The sequence below is a fragment of the Orcinus orca genome, chromosome 1 (genome assembly GCF_937001465.1).
Source record: "Orcinus orca chromosome 1, mOrcOrc1.1, whole genome shotgun sequence".
Lineage (NCBI taxonomy): Eukaryota > Metazoa > Chordata > Mammalia > Artiodactyla > Delphinidae > Orcinus > Orcinus orca.
In genome coordinates this window covers 180,604,946-180,629,792 of record NC_064559.1, presented here as the reverse complement: position 1 = coordinate 180,629,792, position 24,847 = coordinate 180,604,946, and the positions used below count along the sequence as shown (strand labels likewise).

The following is a 24,847-nucleotide window of genomic DNA, read 5'->3' as shown; positions in this document are numbered from 1 at the left end:
CAGCCATGGCTCACGGGCCCAGCCGCTCCGCGGCACATGGGATCTTCCCGGACCGGGGCACGAACCCGTGTCCCCTGCACCAGCAGGCAGACTCTCAACCACTGCGCCACCAGGGAAGCCCTATACTAATCTTATACTCAACTCATGTTATACTAATGCCAGGGCTACCTTTACCTGCTTTCCAGAAAGATAATGGCACTGTGTCTTACTAAGTCAATGAATAATGATCATGATAATAAAATGAATAGCTAACACTTGTTTAGTGCTTATTATGAGCCACTCAGAGTTCTAAAGCATTTTTTTTCAAAACAACTTTTTATTGAAGTATAGTTGATTTACTCTGAAGATTTTATATACAGTAATGTATTACTATAAGCTCTGTCTCAGATTAACTCTAGGACACCAAAGGACTTTTACCTGTCTGTTCAGCATGAAGCCAGAGGATGCACGGGTTAGGGAACTTCAGAGGGCCTCCAAGGGGACCACCACCTTCCTCGGAATGTTGACGATGAAGAAATTCACTATGAGAGATTCCTGTTTCTTCAAACACTTGCAAGCTCCTAAGTCATTTGAAAGGGGAGGGTGGGCACACCCATAACAACCATTAGGAAATATTATTTCTCAAGTGAAACAGGGGAGAGGCTATTTATTATAGAATATCTCACTGTCATTTTCACTGCATAAGCCCCTGAACACACGAAGGTCTGGGGTTACTGCAAACCTATAGCTACTCAGAAAAGCGTTCTAAAGAAAACTTTAGGTAAAGAAAGAAATAAAACTATTCTAAACATATATAAAATTTTCTGAAATCAGTTAAACAGGTTCAGAAACAACAGGTTTCTACTACACAAAGAGAACAGGACATATTCACTTTCGGGTAAGCAGTAAAAGCTTGTCTGGGACACTTTGCTATAAGCCAACAAGTCTAGTCTCGCTGGAATGCCTTTCCCACAGTACAAAAGTATGCTGTATATCCAGCTCATCAACTTTCTTTTTAAGTATGTCTAAAATTAATGAAAAATGCTTCTGACTAATTCAGTACTCTACTAGCACAAAGATCACTAAAGAAAGAACTACACACTTATTCTTAAGCCACTATCCACTCTGTCAGCATCTATTATGTTATGCAGCACTAGGTAATTTAACTCTCAAATCTATACTCTACCACTCTGGGTGATTGCAACTTATCAGCTTGAAAGTGATCTTTCCCTTCCTGATCCAATTCTACTTCCTGAAACCCTAACACAAGAGTAGAGACCCCTCGTCTTTCCCTATCACTGGTCACTCAGAGAGGACCTAAGAAGGAAAAATGTAATAGATATCTTACTTATCTGGAGGCTAGAATACAGCCTCAAACTAAAAGAAAGATGAAAGAAGTCCTCCAATCTTCTTTTAGAGACTCTAGAGCTCTTGCTTAGAACCTACTGTTCTTACGAAAACACATTCTCAACTCATTACTAGTTTAGAAGTCGCAAAATAAGGAGAAATGATAAGAACTGATTAATAAAAGGAGCAGATAGTAACAACCAAGCTCTAGACTCATACCATAAAACGATGCAAAAATGAATGTTCATCAGAGTGTCCCTGAGTTTTCCAAAAAGTTTTTGGAAGATTTCTATTTAACTTTAAAAATAAAGTGTTTGGATACTGGAAAGTATAAACTTTATTTATCTAGAATATGTATTATCAACAGGGTGACACTGCCCTCAAGGGAGCCAAAAAACCTTAGATATTACAATGATGTGTGGCGCTCTCCCAAAATCTTATTCTTCAGCATTAAAATTTCATTGAGGGGAGGGAGGGAAGCACAATTAGGAAAAAAATTTCTAAAAAGGCTTCAGGGGCAGGGGGGATAATAGAAAAGGATTAAGAAACACCGATCTAGAATGCTCATTTGAGTGTAATACTTCATAACCCCTGTCAATACCAAATGTTCCTATAAATATCTAATGTGTATAACCATCCATATAGTAGGTCCTCTACTCTGCCAGATAAGGTATCGCTTCCGGCACTACAGAAAAGTACACCTCAGTGGTGATCACTTTGTAATGTACAGAAATATCAAATCACTATGTTGTGCACTAGGAATCAACATAGTGTTCTAGATCAATTATACTTCCAAACAAACAAACTCATAGAAAAAGAAATCAGATGTGTGGTTACCAGAGGCTGGGGGTGGGGGAAGGGGGAACTGGATGAAGGCAGTCAAAAGGTACAAACTCCCAGTTACAAGATAAATAAGTACTAGGTATGTAATGTACAACATGATAAATATAACTAACACTGCTGTATACTATACATGAAAGTTAAGAGTGAGGCCTGAGAGTTCTCATAACAAGAAAAAATCTTTTTCTTTTATTTTGTGTCTATGTAATAAGTACACTAAACTTATTGTGGTAATAATTTAATGATATACATAAGGAAAATCATTATGCTGTACACCTTAAACTTACACAGTGCTGTATGTCAATTATATCTCAATAAAACTAGAAGAAAAAAATAGATTAAATGACTGATAAAATGAAGATGCAGTCAGAAGTGAACAGAATACGGAGCCAATGAAGATGCATATTTACGGAGGAAAAAATAAACCATCTAATCTTAGGAAGGAAGGGAGGGAGGGAGGGACGGAAGGAAGGGAAGGAGGGATGGAGGGAGGGAGAGAGGGAAGGAGGGAGGGAAGGAGGGAAGAAGGAAGGAAGGAAGAAAGAAAAGTATACCTAACACACGAGGCTGCAATTTCAAAGCAACCTAACAAAACATGGTTAATGAACTAATAAGGTCATCTCTCTCTTCCCTTCAAGAAAGTCTCCATGTGTAAAGGTGAACTGATCTATAAGACAGTTTATAAAACCTGTCTCCCACTGGGCAAGCTGCTGGGGCAGAACTCAGCATTGCACAATCAATTATGAAACCTAAATCACAATGTCAGCTGACTGCATGCCAGAAAAAATGTATATGAAAACTGTTATAAAAGCAAAGATCAAATAGAAAATGAAGCAAGATTACATAGGCCCTAGGGAAAAACTGTACTGTATTATGCATTTTAAATGTAACAACAACAAAGTAGGGTGCAACTATTTATTGAGGGAGTTGGACTGAGGCAATAACTCTGGGCCTCCTAACCTCCTAACCTGCTGAGGTAAAACACATCAATCTCCACTAACTGCTATTACCAAACCTGTCTCACCAGGCACACTTAACAACTGACCGCCCTCTAACGCTGAAGGGGCCTGGCGCCAGCTGGCTCCCGGCTTTCTTACCTGGCCACTTTGCGCTTGTCATGTGGGTGCAGCTTGGCAGCCATTTCTGGGTCCACCTGGCTTAGGCGTTTGTGGAGCGCATGGCCATCCTCCTTTTCAAGCTCAACTTTCTGGTCAATCACTTTCTCAGTGCCCATCTCCCAGGGCTATTAAATGAAGGTTTAGTAGTAAATTTAATTCAAAAATTCAACAAACACTGAAACACTGTATGTGCCAGGCACTTTACTAAGTGTTCAGGAACACAGAATAGAGATGAATCAGAAGATCTTGCCATATAGTGAGAGACAGATCATAAACAGAAAATTCCAATACACCATGGTAGTGCTGTGAGGCCACAGTAAACAAAGAGGAAAGAGGACTAGGTGTCTAGGGAAGTATTCAGGGAGTACAAGCTACCCAGGCTAACACATCTATATTAACACATCCAGGAGTCTAGTCTTCTCAACAAGTATAACCAAAGAGTGGACCAGAATTTCCAGCACATTATAGTTTGCAAAGTCCCACCCTACGCAATAGCATCTCTGTAAGAATGGTTAGTGTCAGATATCTCCCTGACATATAGATTGTTTCAGCCAGGAAATGCTGAATCAGACTAACGTACTGTTAACTTACATGGAGATGCTAATTAATCCACAGAGGAGCATTTTTCCCACACACAGCCCCTGTCCTTAGGCCAGCCTGGAGAAGCACACTTCACATATGGAGGGGACATTTGCTTCAGAATATTAAGTAGGAAAGTTAGTACAGTTGCTGAGTATAAGAAACACGCAAAAGTCAACTTTCCTCCCATTAAAATTAGCGGGCAAGAAAGAAGAACCCATTTCCTCATTGAATTACAAGTGAACTAAACATACCTTAGCATTGACAAGAACTTTCCAGAGCAGAGCCTCAATGTAATAATTGGTTCCTCCCACGACAATAGGAATTTTATCTCGGGAAAATATATCTTCAATGTGAATGTTAAGAAAGACATCAAAATATTAATATCAAGAAGAAAATCTGACTCACTTGGAAGTAGGGTATTAGTAAGAAACCACATTCGTCATATTTTTGATACTAGTCTTCACTGTTTCTCATGAGTTCTCAGAATCATTTCCTATCAGTTCTGGAGGGACTTGCATAAACCAGAGACAGATGCATGATGGTAATTCCTTCCAATTCGAGAACTTTCTAGGCCTTGCTGCTAAAACTCAAAGCTTGCTTAGTATTCAAAATTAGCTTAACAAGCACAAGCCTAAGGACTCTCACAGAATTAAGTGTCAGCTGCTCAGGAAGCCACCAAGATGATGTCCACTGTGTGACTTTGCCTTCTAAGGCAAATTACAAACTGGTTTCTCTAAGCCGTAGTTCTTAGACTCAGTCTTCACCATTTTGTAGCAGTAGTGTACATTTCAGCCACTTGAGACTCTACCAGATGAACTGGGAAGCACAGGCTATGAAGACAAATAGATTTCAATGACCAGCTCCAACACTCAGCAAGTCATTCAACTTGTCTGAGCTTCAGTTTTCTCACCTGTAAAATCCTCATGAGTTTTTTTTTTTAATTAATTTAATTAATTTATTTATTTTTGGCTGTGTTGGGTCTCCATTGCTGCGCGTGGGCTTTCTCTAGTTGTGGTGATCGGGGGCTACTCTTCGTTGTGGTGCACGGGCTTCTCATTGCAGTGGCTTCTCTTGTTGTGGAGCACGGGCTGTAGGCTCATGGGCTTCAGTAGTTGTGGCTCACAGGCTCTAGAGCGCAGGCTCAGTAGCTGTGGCGCACGGCTCCGAGGCACGTGGGATCTTCCCAGACCAGGGCTTGAACCTGTGTCGCCTGCATTGGCAGGTGGATTCTTAACCACTGCGTCACCACAGAAGTCCCTCATGAGTTCTTATGAGCATTACACGTGACAGTGCAAATAAAATCCCTAAGACAATGCCTGAAATATTTTTTTCAACTGAGTAAGCACTCAATTTAGTCATTACTGTTTTTACACCACTGCTACTTGGAATTTTTCTCTTTAGAATCTCTGTTGAACAGATAATTATCTGCTTTAAGAAGGGCTTTCCTTCTGAGAATAACTGATAAAGAGACTTTCAACCCAGATAAAGACTCATTTACACACTTCTTCCCCTTGCCAGCCAGTCTGTGGGCGTAGAGATAGATGACCTCTTTTCTGACAGAAGTCCTCTATAAGAGGTTGGGGTAGGGTGGGGAGAAAGATGTTACTAATCAAGGAGCATAAGGAAGAAACGTGTCTATTCGTTTTTTAAAAAGAGAAACAAATTCTATATCCCCCCCCTATAAATTAAGTATAAGAAACATACAATTACACAGTAATTGTAATAAAACTTCAAATATATAATCTGACTAACAAAGGGAAAGGAAGCAAGGAAAATAAAAGGGGAAGGCGAAATGGGGAGATACCAGAAGGGAGAGATGGAAAAGAGGGAGGGAGATGGGATAGGAGTTATTTGGTGGGAAAAGGTTTAACATGTTTGCCCAAGCCATGAAACAACTGTGATCCTAAGCAAAAACCTTTCTCTCTGGGCCTCAGTATCTACTACCCTCACCTGTCAAATCGAGAAGGTTGATCGAATACTTCTTAAGGTACTTTCAGTTCTGACACTCTGATTCTAGGTTCTTACTTAAATTCACAAATCTCCAATCCTCTAAGTGATCTGATTAAGTCATCCCCTGTTGCTGCTGTCCTTTAACTCTTTTAATTAGCTCTCCACTTTCCATCAGTCGTTTCTGAACAACTGACCTGTCTTACAGCAACAATGTTCATTTGGTGATATGTTGTTTTTTTTTTTTTTTTTTTTGTGGTACGTGGGCCTCTCACTGTTGTGGCCTCTCCCGTTGCGGAGCACAGGCTCCAGACGCGCAGGCCCAGCGGCCATGGCTCACGGGCCTAGCCGCTCCGCGGCATGTGGGATCTTCCCAGACCGGGGCACGAACCCGCGTCCCCTGCATCGGCAGGCGGACTCTCAACCACTGCGCCACCAAGGAACCCTGGTGATATGTTTTAATGTGCAAAGGGCTTTCATATACATTACTTCATCTGACACAAGTGCCTTATAAAGCAGGTAGGGCAAGAATTATTATCTGCGTTTTAATCTCTGCCCACTTGATAGGCAAAAAAATATTATCTCATTATTTTGATTTGCATGGCCTCGATTAACAGCAATGGTAAACTCTTTTTCATGTTTATCACCATTTATATTTCTTCCTTTGTGAATCACTACTCATGCTCTTTAAGTATTTTTTGAGTTCTTCATATGTTAAGTATACTAATGTTACAGATATTTTTCCCCTGGTTTATAGTCTGTTTTTGTTGTTGTTTTCAAATTTTTTATTTTTTGGCCGCATCTAGTCTGTTTTTTAATTTTGTTTCTAGTGAGCTGGGTTATTTTTAATTATAAAATATTCAGTACATACAAAAGAACATATGCAGCATATGTAAATAATAAAGCCTAAAAATAAAACAAATACTCATGAACCCAATGTAAGAAAGTGAACATTATCAATTCTTTTGAAGCTTCCTATGTAGTAATTCCCATCACAACCCCTTACTGCCCCTCTCTGAGGGAACCACTGTCTTGAATTGTTTTGTGTATTGTTTGTTTTTCATCATTCCCTTGCTTTTCTTTACATTATTACTGATGTATATAAAACCCTAAACAACATATTGGTTAACTTTGCTTGCTTTTTAACTTTTATAATAAATGGTATGACCATGTATGTATCCTTCTATAATCTCCCGCATTTCATGTTGTTTCTGAGATTCTTCCCCATTGACTGATGCATGTAACTGCAACTTATTCATTTTCACTGCTGAAAAAGTACTTATGTGAACAAAGCACATTTCATACATTCTTCTGTAAGTAGGAATCTGGGTATTTATATGTTTTTGCTGTTAAGAGCAATAATGTTAAAATTAGATCTACCACCTATCTCCTGGTATACTTGTGGCAAGGCTTCTCTAGGGTAGATACCTAGGAATTGAAATGGTTGAAATACTTTCTTGCCAGTACAAATTCTTAATTCTAACATATCCAAATCTAGCTATTTTCCTCAAAAAAACCCAAAAAACAAAAAAAACTATTATGGCATAGATAGATGGTAGTGATGGCTGCAAAACAATGTGAATATATTTAAGACTACTGAACTATACACTTATAAATGGTTAAGATGGTAATTTTTATGTATACTTTAACACAATAAAAAGGAAAAATTGAATTAAAAAATCCTTAAAAAAAAAAAAAAGACTAGATCTACAAAGTCCTTCCCTACTCTAAAATCACATAACTACTCAATTATATGTTATCCCATTTGTTTCAGTTTCGTTTAAAAAAAATACATATTTACTTAACTCTGAAATCCATCTGGAATTTATGTCCATATAATAAGGAACTGATTTTTTTTCCAAAAATAATTAACTGTTCCAGGAATAATTATTAACTACTACATTCCTTCTCCACTGCTTTGAAATGCCACCTTGATCGTAAGCTAAATATATACATCCATTTGAATTTGTATCTGACTTTTCTAATCTGTGCCATAAATTTGTCTAGTATTATGTAAGTTCCATGCTATTATAATTATTATGAATTTTCAATATGTTTTAATATGTAGCAGTCCAGATATTAAAGGCAGTTTGGACATTAAAATATAAGGGCAGCCCCCCACCCCTTATGTTATTCTTTTTTCCAAAATTTCCTGGTGTTACCCAGAACTATTTTTTCCTAATCCCTTTGGAATTCTAACTATAATTCCATTATATTTATAAATTAATTTCTTATCCCCATTTAAAGGTGGGAAAGTGAAGCTCAGTGGGGTAAACGCCTTACCCAATTAAATTTTTGTGGTCAGACGAGGCAGTTCTAAAACTAGGACATGGATTTTCTGGCTCCTAAATCAGTGTTCTCTCCACTAAAACAGCACCTCTCAAATTTTAATATGCATGTGAATCACCTGCGACTCTATTTAAATGCAGATTCTGATTCGGTAGGTCTAGAATGAGGCCCAAATTCAGCACTTCTATAAGCTCCCAAGTGATGCTGATGCTGCAGTCTAAGGACAAGAGTCAGAGTAGCAAGAACACTATATCTTTTCAATCCGAACAGTTCTCATGAGGATGCTACTATTGACCTTGGGTACCTCTGCTTAGGAGAAATTGTCACGAGGAAGAAAACTTTCTTGGCTTGGGCTGCCTTGCAGCCACCAAGCCTAGTTGCTGTCTTTCCTAAGGATATCAGAGCAGTTGCTTTGTTCCTGAAGTCCACCACTGTGTAATTTGTCACAAGAGGATCCACAAAGCTGATCATGTGGTGTCGGCACATTCTCTGCTCTTGGGCAGAAACCTTGTTGGTGATGATGTCTAGGCCTTCATAAACCTAGGGGAAAGAAGATTAGCATGAGAAAGTCATCTATCTCCATAAGATGCACACTTGATGGGCAGAAATGGTGATCTATTCCTCCCTGCAGCCAAACACTTGACTGACCCAAAGCACCAGGGGAAATGTGTTCTAACCAGAGCACAGCCAGATCCACATAACCCAAGACAAAGGAAACAAAAGAAAACAGAACATTGGCTTTCTTAACAAATAGTGGCTATTAACTCAGACTTAAAGATAAAAAGTATATGTAAATCGGTGCCCAAATAAGAACTAACTCTGCAAGATTAACTGGAGGTTCTTTGGCCTGAACTTCAAGCATTTAGAAGTGGGCAGGTTGTTACTACTTAACACAAGTCTCCAGAAAGGTAACATTTTGCATTGCTCATAGTTCTACTTCAAATGCTTAGATATTTTTTGGATTTAAATGCTCTGAAAGGTTTTTAGAATTTGTAAAAGATTGGCTCCATTTGTGGAGAAGTGGCCTATCTACAAAGATATATATATAAAACACACACATACACACTTTGAAGTCAGAACCCCTAATACTGCTGAACTGTAGTAGAACAGTGTGCCAAATTACTGCTTCAGGAGGTCAGCAAATACAGTCTAAATACTCAAAGGCAATATCCTGTCTGTAAGCTCTTGATCTGCCAATTAAACTAAAAAGTTCAAGTGTACTTTTTCTAAATGCAAGGTCTCAGATGGAGAACAGATCTGAAAATACTAGTTTGAAAATAGGGATGAATGCTTTGAGATTAAATGTTCTCTCTGTAATCACTGATTCTACAGGGAGCACTGAATGAACAAATAATAAGTTCCACAGAGCCCACAGAGACGTTAAGAACATTTTTATCTCACATTTCTCTTTACTTGTATGGGTGTCAAATAAGTACAGTACAGTATAATGGTTAGGAGGAAGGACCCTGGTGCCAGGCTGCCTCAGATCAATTCCTAGCTCTGCCACTTACTAGTTATTTGTACTTGGAGGAGTCAGTTACTAACCTCTGTGTGCCTTAATACCTCATCAGTAAAATGAGGAGAATAATATCTATCTCATATGGTTGTTGTGTAAATTAAATGTTGTGTAAGTTAATACATGTAAAGAACTTAGTTTTTGCCTGGCAGATGGTAAATACTATATAAGGGTCACTATATTACTACCCATATTACTACCATCAATACTATCACAACAACACAAGAAGAATGGGAAATAATTTTAGTGTCACTATCACTCTGAGGCCTCTGTGCTCCTAGCTACTGAGGTTACTTACTCAACAAGGATATAAGCTATCTTCAAGCAAAAAGAAAATTGTTAATTAGTAAGACAGCACACAAGAATCTAAAAAAAAGGTGGATATATGTATATGTATAACTGATTCAGTTTGCTGTACACCTGAAACACATTGTAAATCTATACTGCAATAAAAATTTTTAAAAAAGAAACCTTATAGTACAACTTTCTTTGAAATAAATAAATCAACAAAACAGCCCTCTTAAAAAAAAAACAAAACCAAAAAACAAAAGAAAACAACACACAGAAAATATATAAATAGAGCCATAGAGAAAGAACTAGCTTTGCCTTTAACTAACTCATCTATCTGTGCCTGACAAGAGAACTGCATTCTTACACCTGAACACTGATGGAATCTTAAATCATAGGGTGTTCTTTTCCCTGTATCTTGAACAAGACTTCCTTCAAACATTAGACCACAGTATACAGTAGGGTACACTGTATACTGTGGTCTTCCGTGCAAATTAAGAAAACTAAAGGAGGGAAAAAGAATTAATAATTGTGTGTGCCTCTCCTTCCCTTCCCACAGCCTTCAGTTGGCTCTGTTGAGGCTTAGATTCCAAATGACCCAATGTTAAAGGATCAAGCAACAACTTGATTTTGCCAAAAGGACTTCTGACCTCTGTAAATAGATTCTCATTTTTAACACTGAGATAAACGTTAAGAAAATGTATAGTTGCAAATGTATAATTACCAGCCCCCACCTCCAAAAAAGCCAAAATGTAAACATCTCTACCAGCACATTCTATCAGATACGTAGATAAATTTTAAGATATATTTTCATCCTGTGTTCTGCCTTTAGGTGTATCTTCTAGAGCCCCTTAAAATGGCCAGTTTTAACAGATAAACACATAAACATAAATCAAACAGAGGAGACTTCCCTGGTGGTGCAGTGGTTAAGAATCTGCCTGTCAATGCAGGGGACATGGCTTCGAGCCCTGGTCCAGGAAGATCCCACATGCCGCGGAGCAACTAAGCCCGTGTGCCACAACTACGGAGCCTGCGCTCTAGAGCCCGTGAGTCACAACTACTGAGCCCACATGCCACAACTACTGAAGCCCGCGCACCTAGAGCCCACGCTCTGCAACGAAGAGAAGTACTACAATGAGAAGCCCGAGCACCGCAACAAAGAGTAGCCCTCTGCTCGCAACTCGAGCAGCAACGAAGACCCAACACAGCCAAAAATAAGTAAATAAATTTATTAAAAGAATAATAATAAATCAAACAGAAGGTAACCCTAGAACTAAGCTCACCTTATTTGCTGAAGGAAGTAGCCTAATGTACTGTTTATGGTATATATACAAATGTCAATGAATATCAGGAAGAAGAGCATTAACGGTTTAAAAAAAACAGAGTTCTTGCTGGTAGAGTAAACAAACTAAAACTTGTAACTGAATCTTGGTTAACAATGTAAACTGTCATCTCTGAGTGACCTGTTAACCCTTTGTTTCCTGTACCATCAGATTAAAAGAAACTGAGCATCAAGATATAGGTGATACAAACTAGGTATCTGATGATAAAAGAATTGTTGTTAACTTTTAGGTATAATATGCTTTTATGGTTATGTTAAAAAAAGAGTCCTTAACTTTGAGGTATACAGTATTTTGAAGTACATACAAATGAAAGTATATGATGTCTGTTTTAAAAAAAGAAATCAGGGGACTTCCCTGGCAGTCCAGTGGTTAAGACTTCACCTTCCAATGCAGGGGGAGTGGGTTTGATCCCTGGTCGGGGAGCTAAGATCCCACATGCCTCAAGGCCAGAAAACCAAAACGTAAAACAGAAGCTATATTGTAACAAATTCAATAAAGACTTTAAAAATGGTCCACATCAAAAAAATCTTTAAAAAAATAAATTTTAAAAAAGAAAAAAGAAATAGGAGCTGCATAGGTAAAGGATTAGTGGTTGCCAGAGGTGGGGACATGGGGTGGGCAAAACAGATGAAGGCAGTCAGAAAGCACAAACTTCCAGTTATAAAATAAATAAGTCACAAGGCTATAATGTACAGCATGGTTAATAATACCACTATTGCATATTTGAAAGTTGCTAAGAGTAAATGTGAAATTTCATCCCAAGGAAAAAATAATTCTGTAACTATGAGCGGTGATGGATGTTAACTATACTTATCATGGTGATCATTTCACAATATATACAGATGTCAAATCATTTTGTTGTACACCTGAAACTAATATAATGTTGTATGTCAACATTTATACCTCAATTAAAAAATATTAGAGGTAATTCAAGGCTATGTCTATAATGATGTTGCTTCACTCTTTTCCAATATAATATGACTTCTTTTGACAGGTACTGATATGCTGTTATAGTTGTGTTTACAAATGACGAGGCAGCTTGTGATCATAGTAACTGTGTATTGTTAACAAGCAAGAAGGCAAGGGTAGATGAAGGCATATGTAAAGTATATCTATACCTGCACTGTACAAGAGCAAGAATGATGCTGAGAAAATACTTGTTAATAACGACACAAGAGGTATGGATCACTGAATCAAATACACAGCTATGATGCAAGTAAAATTCACAATACACTACTTATATTATAACATTGTTTTATGCTTTATTTTGCTTTAACAGAAAAAAAAGAAAGTTTATATATTATAAATCAACTATACTTCAATTTAAAAATTAATTCATTTTAAGTTTATGATGACTGGGGTCTGCGTTCCAATAGTGGGGGAGGAAGGACAGATTATAATTGGAACAAGATTAGACAAGTGTTCATAATTATTGAGGCTACGTGACAGATATATGGGAGTTCAACTACTATTCGCTCTATTTTTTTATATATTGGGAAATTTCCATAACAAAAGGAGTCTTTAAAAATTTTTGGAAGCACTTCACACCCATTAGGATGGCTATTATTAAAAAAACAAAACAAAACAGAAAATAACAGATGTTGGTGAGGATGTAGAGAAATTGGAATTCCTGTGCACTGTTGGTGGGAATGTAAAATGATGCAGCTATGGAAAACAGTACGGCGGTTCCTCAAAAAATGAAAAGTAGAATTACCATATGATTCAGCAATTCCGCTTCTCGGTATGTACTCATGAGAACTGAAAGCAGGGAGTTGAACAGATATATATATACACCCATGTTTATAGCAGCATTTTTCACAACAGCCAAAAGGTAGAAGCAACCCAAGTGTCCATCAGAGATAAATGGATAAACAAATGTGTTCTATACTTACAATGGAAGATTATTCAGCCTTAAAAAGGAAGGAAATTCTGACATGGATGAATTTGCTATGACATGGATGAACCCCAAAGACATTATGCTAAGTGAAGTAAGCCAGTCACAAAAGGACAAATATTATGATTCCACTTATATGACACACATAGAATAGTCAAATTTTGAAACAGAAAGTAGAGTGGTGGTTGCCAGGGGCTGGGGCAGAGAGGAATGGTAGCTTAGTGTATAATGGGTACAGAATTTCAGTCTGGGAAGAGGAAAAAAGTTCTGGAGATGGAGAATGATAATGGTTGCAGAACAACCTGAATGTGCTTAATGCCACTGAAATGGTTGGTAAAATGGTAAGTTTTACATATTATGTATATTTTCCCATAACTTTAAAAAGACTTGATGATAGGTTTTAGATACAATGAGAAACCAGTGAAAATTAGCAAAATAAAATTAAAATGTCAAAGATTTGTTGAATTTTTCAATTCTTTTGAATATATACCCAGAAGTAGAATTGCTGAATCATACGGTATTTTTCAAAATTATTGAGAGGGCTGGTAGTGCTCTATTTCTTGAACTGAGTTGTGGTTACACAGGTATTTTCACTTTTTGATAATTTATTGAACTGTGCAGTTATGAATTATGTGTTTTATGGTGCACATTATTTATCAATTAAAATCATACTGCTAGGCCAAAAAGCAAAAACAGAGCAATATTTTATATATTTGCATTAAGGATAAATATCTAAACAAACCTAGAAACCAATCAGCTTTATAAATGTCACATTTGGTCCATATTCTTATTGTAAATGCCACAATTGGGCTTATAATTTTATTACCTGTCTAGAAAGCATCATTGCACGAGAACAGGTTTGTAGCTGACTGCCTGACATTTTGTCTATTTTCCATCTTTAATTATAGTTTCAGTGTGACTCTACCTATAGCATAGTCAGCTCTAGGTGCTAGAAGAACTAAAAGGATCTGTGTTATCTTTTAAAGGCAGCACTTCACTCTGTTCCATTTCCCATTCTCCCAGAGGACACCTGTGATCTGTGTACATAGAAATGACTAGATAAAATGCTTCTCTGCACAAATCAGATTTCGACAATACTAAGGGAACTCTGGCCTCTTTGTAAGACTTGATAACTGAAATACGCAGAGAAATTGCAGGTTTAACCTACTTGGCCAATTATCAACAAAACTGGCTTATCTCAGCAAACATTTACTGAGAGTCTACTGTGTGCCAGGTACTCTGCAAGACATTAGGAGTGCAAAGACTTAGAAAGGGTCCTTGTCCTCAAGGAGTCCAGCTAGCTAGAGACACAAATATACTATAAGGAGATAAGTGATATAAAGTTTATAAGAGAGAGATTAAAGATTGACTTACAATCTTCTCTAAATATTATGATCATTAAACATTTAATGTTCTAGGTATTTAACTGGGTACTATCGGGAAATAATGCCTCTTTGTCTCACCTCTGTTGAGAGTTTATTTTCAGACTGAAAAAATTCTGAAAAAAGGCTACAAGGCTGAATAACCCAAACTCTCCAAACCAACAGAGCTCAAGTGCCCAGAGGAGCTAATGAAGGTGAGGGAAATCTACAACAGAGACCTAGAGGAAAACCAGCAGAATCTAGAGCTGTGGTTGTTTGTAAGCCGGAAGTGAATTAGTCCATCAGGGGATGCTTGGCAACGCCTAGAAACATTTTTGTTGTCACAATTTGGGCGTGGGGATGCTACTGGCGTCTAGTGAGTAGAGGCCAGGGATGCTGCTAAACATCCTACGATACACAAGACAACCCCCTGCCCCCACAACAAAGAATTATCCAGCCCCAAATGTCAAGAGTCTCAAAGTTGAGAAACCCTGATCCAAAGAAATTTCACCTCGGAGAAACACCCCAAAAATCTGTACAGCCAAAGGTCCCACTCCTTGAAGCTCCAACCCTTTGGGGTTGGCATGCTGTAGGATGGCCCTAATGAGTGTGCTAACCAGCAGAGACACTGGGCAGATCCTGGAGCTCTGTCCAAGTGCTGGCTGGCTATGATGCACCAACACAGCTGTCTACAAGCAAAAGGAAAAGCTACCCCCCACTAGTTTGGTTCCATCCTCTCAAGTTATCTTCCCCCTTTTGACTTCATTTACTTCCTAATCCAAATTAGATGCTGAAGCCCTTCAATCCCTTTCTTGCCTCTAGGGATTACACCTGCCTTGAAAACCACAATCTTGGATTATGCATCAATATAACTATCCATCCACCTTCTCTGCTGGCTGCCCACCACTGCTCCATGGATATCTCCCTCACTGAGATCACTAACGAACCCTGACTGTCAAGTATAACATTCTTCTGCTAAGCTCTCAAAACATGTAATGGAAATACAACAATCTGATACTCCTGAGCTCTCCTTCATAAATCATTCTCCTTTGGGGACTTCTCTGGTAGTCCAGTGGTTAAGAATCCTCATTCCAATACAGGGGATGCGGGTTCGATTCCTGGTCAGGGAACTAAGATCCCACATGCCACGAGGCAACTCAGCCCATGCGCTGCGACTACTGAGCCAGAGCCACAACTAGAGAGAAGCCCATGCGTCGCAACAAAAGATCCTGCATGCCGCAATGAAGATCCCGCGTGCCGCAACTAAGACCCAACGCAGCCAAATAAATCAATAAAATAAAATTCAAAATAAATAAATAAATCATTCTCCTTTGGGACTTCAAATGGCACCATCTTCTCCAGGTTTTCTTCCTATCTCACTGGACCTTCCTCAGTTTACTTTACTGAGGCCAGCCACTGATCTATTAGCAATGTCTGTCATGGGAATAATATGGAGAAATGGCAGTCTTTATGTCATCTACCTGCCATTTCTGTACTACAAACTTTCTCTGGGTGACCCCCATGGCTTCTACAACCATTTTTTGTGCTGATAACTCCCGAAATCCTATCTGCAATCTAGTTCTCTCTCATGATGCTAGAACTGTACATTTAACTGCCTAGTGGACATTTCCATCACCTATGAGAGGTATATAATATAGTGATGAAGCGGTTAACAGTACGGACTCTAGAGTCTGCTTGCCTCGGTTTAAATCCTGGCTTCACAACTTACTAGCTATGCAACCTTGGGCAAGACAGTGACCTCTCTGTGCCTCATAATCCTTATTTATAAAGTAAGAATAATCTTAAATCTACCTCAAAGGATTATTGTAAAAATTAAATAAATGATACAGCAAAGCATATGGAATAGGCCTGCCCTATAGGAAGCAGCAATAAATGTTAGGTAGCTATCATCATCATCATCATCATCATCACCCCAAACAGGCACCTGAAACCTGCTATGTCCAAACTGACCTCCTTATCTTCTAACCCATACTTGAGTGAACCACCTTGATAATCAAACCGAAAATCTTTAAGTGATCCTAGTATCTCTGTCTCTCTCCCCTCACATTTCCAATCTGTCTCAACTTCTATTCACACAAGTTCCTAAAATTATCTCAAAGCTTATCACCATTACATTTCCCACTGCCATTACATCAATTGAAGGCTTCATGATTTCACAGCTGAACTGTTCCATCAGCTTCCTCATTGATCTTCCTTCCTTTAGTGTATAACTGTTCCAATTTAGTCCACACTGCAGCCGGTGATCTTTCTAAAATGAAAATATGGCTTCATGCAGCCCCAAACTCTTTAGCACCACCTCTAATGAAAGCCTGCCTTGAGATCTCTCCCCAATCCTCCTCCATCCATGCTTGTCCTCCATGTTTCCACAATACCCTGTATTTACCTCTTATCACAGAACTTCTTGTACATGTGAAGTATTTTGATCTCCCCAACTAGACTACAAGTTCTGAGGGAAGACTGTATTTTATCTCTAGTCTCAGCACCTGGTACAGTGTCTAATACATGGAATATACTAAATTAGTACTCTGTGCCAGAGGTACAGAGTGCCAGATCTTATGCTAAGAGTTTCACACCCTATGAAATTATGTTGCCTCATTTCACCAGTGAGGAGATAGAAACGTAGACACATTAGGTAACCTGCCTGAAGTCACATAGCTAGTTAGTGGCAGTGACAAACTTTGAATCCATGTCTTCTAACTTCACAATCAGTGTTCTTTTCCCACTATGTTGCTAATCTCTGCTCTGTACAGATCAGCTTTGTGACTTTGGAAAGTCAGTTTTCATTTCTGGAACCTCAAGTTCCTCATACCTAACATCCCTTCTAGTTCTAATAGCCCAAGCTTCAGGAAAAGTTTTGGCATAGGAGGATAAAAGGAAAACTTTTTTTTTTTAAAGATGTTGACACTAGCCAGAAAGTTGATTTTCCTTTTTGATTAAAGGAATTTGAATTTGGTTATTCAACTGAAGAGCTGTTGAAGAGCAGAGAAAAAGTCAGTCTCTTGTCTAACTTTTCTTTAATAAAAGGATACCTTTTTAAAAAATTTACACTTCACTACATTGGAAACAATGGATTAGCTGCAGGAACATCATGGCAGGCAACTACTCCTTTTAGCTTTGTTTAGCAGAGATTCAACTGCAGACATGTTGAATAAACAGCCAGATTAAGATGCCCAGGAAGCAGGAGAACCAGTACCTTGACCTGTTCAGTCAGTCTGGTAAAAGGAGTGGTTTGGAATTTATAGTGCCAATCATGACTTTTATTTTCTTATGGCTATCTCTCTTCAAAGGAAAAGGGATTAGAATCACATAAAGCTATGCTTATCAAATTAAGAAGTGCACACAGGGCTTCCCTGGTGGCACAGTGGTCCACCTGCCAATGCGGACACAGGGGATACAGGTTCGATCCCTGGTCCAGGAAGATCCCACATGCCACGGAGCAACTAAGCCCATGCACCACAACTACTGAGCCTGCGCTCTAGAGCCCGTGAGCCACAACTACTGAGCCCGCGTGCCACAACTACTGAAGCCCACGCGCCTAGAGCCCGTGCTCTGCAACAAAGAGAAGCCACCGCAATGAGAAGCCTGCATACTGCAACGAACAGTAGCCCCTGCTCGCCGCAACTAGAGAAAGCCCACGCATGGCAACAAAGAGCCAACGCAGCCAAAAATAAAATAAAATAAAATAAATAAATAAGAAAAAAGAAGTGCACACAGCGAGTTCCCTGGTGGCCTAGTGGTTAGGATTCTGGGCTTTCACTGAAGTGACCTGGGTTCAATTCCTGCTCAAGGAACTGAGATCCCACAAGCCTCACAGCACAGCCAAAAAAAAAGTGCATACATAATGTTTGTGATGTATTCTTCCAGAGCATCAATTACTTGGTGGCAACAAGAATTTGAAACATTTGTACGTCTGAATAAATACAGATAGATAAGAACAGAGAATGCAAAATGAGCACATACTTGTAAGTTAAAATGAGAAACTTTGCAATGCGGAGTCTATGCTGTGGCTGCTTAGAAGTCCACCTGCAGGGGACTTCTCTGGTGGTCCAGAGGGAAAGAATCCACCTTCCAATGCAGGGGACAGAGGTTCACTCCTTGGTTAGGGAACTAACATCCCACATACCGCGGGCAAACTAAGCCCACGCACCACAACTACAGGGCCCATGCGCCCTGGAGCCTGTGCGCCACAACTAGAGAGAGAAAACCCGCAAGCCACTACTAGAGAGAAGCCCGAGCACTGCCAACGAAGAGACCGCGTGCTGCAATGAAAAGATCCCGCGTGCCACAACTAAGACCCGACGCAACCAAAAATAAATATAAAATTTAAAAAAAGAAAAAGCAAAACGTTAAAAAAAAAAGTCCACCTGCAAACACTGATGAAGCATGGATGTTAGGAAATTCAGAGATAACGTATCCAGTCTTATCATCTAAATTTTATGTTGAGAATACTGAGGCTCAGAGAGCTCCCCTGGCCATATAGTTGATGGTAGTGGAGGCAGGACTAAAGCCTAGATGCTCTGCCTATAACCCAAGCTGTTTCTGCTGCCTCTTATCAGTAGAAGTTTTATCGTCATTTGACTCTGGTCTGTTCGCTTGCTTGAAGTAATGAATTCCTACTGAGGTGGAATTAAATTCAAGAAGCTGAGGAGAATACAGCTACCATACTCTTGAGAACCTTGAAGGGGTTCAGTGTAAGTGTGACAGAAAGCTAGAAATATGCACACAGACAATGCCATGTGACTATAATGCTGAGACAGAAACAAAAGGGCTACTTTGAGAAAAAAACAAAGTTAATGATAAAGTTTCTATTTTGTGGCCATCTTTACAGCCTCAAGATTGGCCCACTTTTGATGGTTTGAGTGATATTTTCTCTTAGGATAGCTATGATAGAGTATAACAGCTGAGATGCTCCATTATTTGGAGGTATATGTCTAAGTTAGGGAGAGGAGTAGAGCATAATAGAACCAGAAAATCCAGGTTCAAATCTGGCTCTATAGCCCAGTTAGCCTTCATCTGTCAGCTTATTTAAGTATCTAATTTTCCTTTGCCTCAAGTTTGCCTCTGTAAAATGGGGATAATAACAGCATCTATACTCCTCACTGGGTCATTCTGAGGATTAGAGTTAATACATGTAAAATGTTTGGAACTGTGCCAGGCAGATGGTAAGCAGTACACAAATGCTTGATATTACCTATATTTAATTGCTGGTGGTTAAAAAACATTTTCCTTGGCTCTTTGAGATAAGTTCCCTGACTAGGGTTTGAAAGGAGAGAAACAAAAAATACCAGAGCTGAAAGGAGCTTTAGACACTGAGGCAAACAGACACTGTATGGCCCACAAAGCCTAAAATATTTACTATCTGGACTTTAATGAGTCTGCCGATCCCTGATCTAATCCAATCAGTTTCCCCTCCCTAACATATCCAAAGAGGAAATTAAAGCCCAGAGAGGGGGGGCTTCCCTGGTGGCGCAGCGGTTGAGAATCCGCCTGCCAATGCAGGGGACACGGGTTCGAGCCCTGGTCTGGGAAGATCCCACATGCCACGGAGCAACTAAGCCCATGCGCCACAACTACTGAGCCTGTGCTCTAGAGCCTGTGAGCCACAACTACTGATCCCATGTGCCACAACTACATAAGCCCATGCGCCTATAGCCCGTGCTTCACAACGAGAGAAGCCACTACAATGAGAAGCCCGCGCACTGCAACGAAGAGTAGCCCTCGCTCTCCACAACTTAGAGAAAGCCCGTGCGCAGCAACGAACACCCAACACAGCCAAAAATAAAAAAAAATAATAAAAAAAAAAAGCCCAGAGAGGGGTAGTAACTTTCCAAAGTTATATATACAGTGAGTTAGTAGCAAAGCTGGGACTAAAACCCAGTTTTCCCAGTAAATAAAACTGCCTACCAGGCTAAATAAGTGGGCTAAATGATAACCTTAAAGACTGACTATAAATTAGGAGAGAATACTGGCACCTGAAGAGTTAGGCAAATCACCTAATCCGAATCAACAGGTATTTATTGAATACTATAAGCCTAGGCATCAGTATTTTTTTTAATGCTCTCTAGGTGATTCCAATGTGCAGCTGAAGGTAAAAACCATTGTTACAAGTATCGTACTAGGCAGAAAGACGTTAAAAAAAAAAAAAAAAAAAAAAACAGAGAGAGCGAGCTAGGAAACTGGGTAGCTAACCAAAGGTATCCAGACCTAAGCAAGCCTGGACAATGCAGGATCCCATGCTTAATCTGCATCTACCTGCACAAATGTGTAGGAGACTTCAAGGGGAGAGCAACATGCACAGTGAAGGCAAGGAGGCCCAGGATATATCTTCATTCACACTAGAGAATCAACAATACCTTTTATTCACATCTATAAATTCCAACAGTTCAATGGATTATAAACTTCAGATGTGAACTCTTTCTAAAAGAATACTAAAACTAACTTGTACTCCTAAAAAGTGTATAAGAATATACAAATTAAAAACCTTTTTTTTTTTTTTTGGAAGAACCTAGGGGCAGGACAGGAATAAAGATGCATATGTAGGAAAAAAAAAAAAAGATGCATATGTAGAGAATGGACTTGAGGACATGGGGAGGGGGAAGGGTAAGCTGGGACAAAGTGAGAGAGTGGCATGGACATATATACACTACCAAATGTAAAATAGATAGCTAGTGGGAAGCAGCCACATAGCACACGGATATCAGCTCGGTTCTTTGTGTCCACTTAGAGGGGTGGGATAGGGAGGGTGGGAGGGAGACACAAGAGGGAGGAGATATGGGGATATATGTATATGTATAGCTGATTCACTTTGTTATACAGCAGAAACTAACACACCACTGTAAAGCAATTATACTCCAATAAAGATGTTAAAAAAATAAAAACCTTAATATGGCAAAAAAAATTCATAAAAGTCAAAAGACAAATGACCAACTGAAAAAATATTTCCAACTCATGAGACTGGACAAAGGGTTAAAACTCATAATACACAAAATGCTCTTATAAATTGATAAACACAAAAATGAAAAACATTATACAGAAGTAGGCATAATAGGTATTGAACAGGAAATTCAAAAAAGAAAAACACAAATGGCCAATGCACCCTTAAAGAGACAATTTACCTCAGAAATGAAATTTAAATAAAATCCATTTCTTGTCTACCAGACTGACAACAATGAAAAGATCGATAACACACAGAATTGCAAGGGTACAGGGAAATAGACATACTACCGGTACAAACTTTTTTGAAAGCAATCTGGCAATATGTATCAAAATGTAATGTGTGCAGCTCAAACAAAAAGAGAAGGGACCCAATTTAAAAACAAGCAAAGGACCTGAATAGACATTTCTCCAAAGAAGATACATAAACAGCCAACAAACACATGAAAAGATGCCCATTAGTCACTAGGGAAATGTAAATCCAAACCACTATGAGATACCACTTTCACACCCACTAGGATAGCTATAACTTTTTTTTTTTTTAAGGTAAATAAGTGTTGGAGAAGATGTAGAGAAACTGGTGTCCTCATACATTGATGGTGGGAATGTAAAATGATGTAGCCATTGTGTAAACCAGTTTGGCAATTTCTCAAAAAGTTAAACACAGAATTACCATATGACGCAGCAATTCCACTCCTAGGTATATACCCAAAATAATTTAAAACACATACTCAAATACATTACACATATGTCCATAGCAGCACTATTCACAACAGCCTAAAGGTGCTAATGTCCATCAACAGATGGACAAACTGTGATCAATACATACAATGGAATATTATTCAAGCATGGAATGAAGCACCAATACACGCTACAACCAATGTAAGTGAAAGAAGACAGCCATAAAAGGTCACATATTGTATGATCCCATTTCTATGAAATATCCAGAACAGGTAAAATCTATAGAAACTAAAAGCAGACTTGTGGCTGTCAGGGGCTGGGGGGGAGGGGAAACTCAAAATAGTGGCTTAATGAGTACAGGGTTTTCTTTTGTGGTGATGGAAACGTTTTGGAACTAGATAGAGGTAGTAGTTGTTGTACAACACTGTGAACATACTAAGTGCCAATGAATCGTTCTTTTCTAGTTTTTCTTTTGGCTATACCGCACAGCATTTGGGATCTTAGTTCCCCGACCAGGGATCGAACCTGTGCCCCCTGTCCAGGGAAGTCCCTGAATTCTTCATTTTAAAATGGTTAATGTTATGTGAATTTAACTTCAATAAGAAAAATAATATAAAGTAAGCATATACTCTTGGGACTTCCCTGGCAGTCCAGTAGTTAAGACTTTGCCTTCCAGTGCAGGGGGTGCGGGTTTGATCCCTGGTCAGGGAGCTAAGATCCCACATGCCTCAAGGCCAGAAAACCAAAACATAAAGCAGAAGCTATATTGTAACAAATTCAATGACGACTTTAAAAATGGTCCACATCAAACAAACAAAAAAATCTTTTTAAAAAAAGTATATACTCTAATAAAGCTCTTAGAAAACTGGAAGAATAAGAAAGTAACATGTACATCCTCTCATCCAGCAATCCCATTCCAGAAATTTACCCTAAAGAGAGAATCACACAAATGCAGAGATGTTTGTGCAAAGATGTTCATCTCAGCATCATTTATTAAAGCAAAAAGAAAAAACAAAAAAACCCAAAAAACTAAACCTACTAAATGTCCTTCAGCAGAAACCTGGTTAAGTAAATTATGATACACCTATAAAATGGAATACTACACAGAGATTAAAAACAGTAACGTAGAAAGTCGGACAGCTTACACTATCAAATTTCAAGACTTATTATAAAGCTACAGTAACTAAAGACAATGCAATACTGGCAAAGAACAGACACACAGATCAATGCAACACATGAGAGGCACGGGAGAGGCCGCAACAGTGAGAGGCCCGCGTACCGCAAAAAAAAAAAAAAAAAAAAACACCAAATGCTGGAAAGAATACAAAGAAACAGAAATTTCTCATTCACTGCCGGTAGGAATGCAAAATGGTACAGTCATTTTGGTAAATAGTTTAGTAGTTTCCTATAAAGTTAAACCAGTCCTGTAAAGTTAAACCACTAGCTATGTTTATAATAGCTTTCTTTACAACTACTAAAAACTTGACACTCAGATGGCCTTTCACAGGTCAATGAACATATTACGTACAATAGAATAATACTCGACAACAAAGAGAAATGGACTCATGCAACAACACTGAAGAATTTAAATGTATTTTGCTAAGTGAAAAAAGTCAGACCCCAAAAGCTGCATGTTGAGTGACTAAATGTATGTGACCTTCTGGAAAAGGCAAAACTATAGGGACAGAAAACAGATCAGTGGTTGCCAAAAACTGGTGCAGGTAGAGGAGTTGACTACAAAAAGGCCACATAAGGCAATTTTTAGAGTGATGGAAGTGTTCAGTATGGTACTGTGATGGTGCATATCTGACTCTCTCCATTTGTAAAAACCCACAGAACTGTGCACAACAATGAATGCACTCTACTGTATGCAAATTAAAAAAAATAATAGCCAGAATGTCTGAAGAACCAGGACAGAAGGCAGACTGCAATAACTGAATCTAATTATATTACAAATGTATGACATAACCTCACTGGAGGGGGGTGGGGAGGAACTGACCTAAGTAACTTTGTAAAACAATGTTATGACTAGATACTATATGGCTAAAATGAACAAAAAGAACTGAACACAAACATCATACTGTAGTTGGTAAATTTGTTCTCACAGTATTAACTACTTAAACTACTTTACAGGTTGTACAAATAAAATATTTGTAGACAAGGAGAGCCAGGTTCCTTACTCTGAGAAAGAAGTCACAAATAAGCAAGAAGGGAATATTAATATAAACCCTGTAGTGGAGCAGAGTCAGAGATATCAGTATAAATTCATGTTTATTTTAATATACATACAGATAGATACAGAAATATAGATATTTGTGTATACATGAATTAGTATATATACATATGTTTCCTAGCAACAAGCACATTTAGCACCCAGCTCTTGGTATCTAAATACCATTCACCAAAAAAAGGAGCCAGGGGGACTTCCCTGGTGGCACAGTGGTTAAGAATCTGCCTTCCAGGGCTTCCTTGGTGGCGCAGTGGTTAAGAATCCGCCTGCCAATGCAGGGGACACAGGTTCAAGCCCTGGTCCTGGAAGATCCCACATGCCGCGTAGCAACTAAGCCCGTGCGCCACAACTACTGAGCCTGCACTCTGGAGCCCGCGATCCACAACTACTGAAGCCCGTGTGACACAACTACTGAAGCCTGTGTGCTTAGGGCCTGTGCTCCGTAACAAGAGAAGCCACCGCAATGAGAAGCCCGTTC

The 24,847-nt window shown here is 38.9% G+C and overlaps 1 protein-coding gene across 2 annotated transcripts in view; it reads right to left on the bottom strand.

Annotated features, from left to right (window-relative positions):
• The window catches only part of TRIT1 (tRNA isopentenyltransferase 1), a 42,784-nt gene that overhangs the window by 9,116 nt on the left and 8,821 nt on the right, over positions 1-24,847 (bottom strand). Inside the window, exons 2-5 of one of the 2 annotated variants that reach the window (XM_004266406.3) lie at positions 8,502-8,642; positions 4,118-4,216; positions 3,264-3,409; positions 418-560 (exon numbers count right to left, since the gene is read on the bottom strand). In XM_004266406.3, the coding sequence (XP_004266454.1) occupies positions 418-560; positions 3,264-3,409; positions 4,118-4,216; positions 8,502-8,642 (529 nt within the window). Of the gene's footprint in view, positions 1-417; positions 561-3,263; positions 3,410-4,117; positions 4,217-8,406; positions 8,643-24,847 lie in introns of both variants that reach the window. The other variant, XM_033422051.2, reaches the window with a different exon arrangement.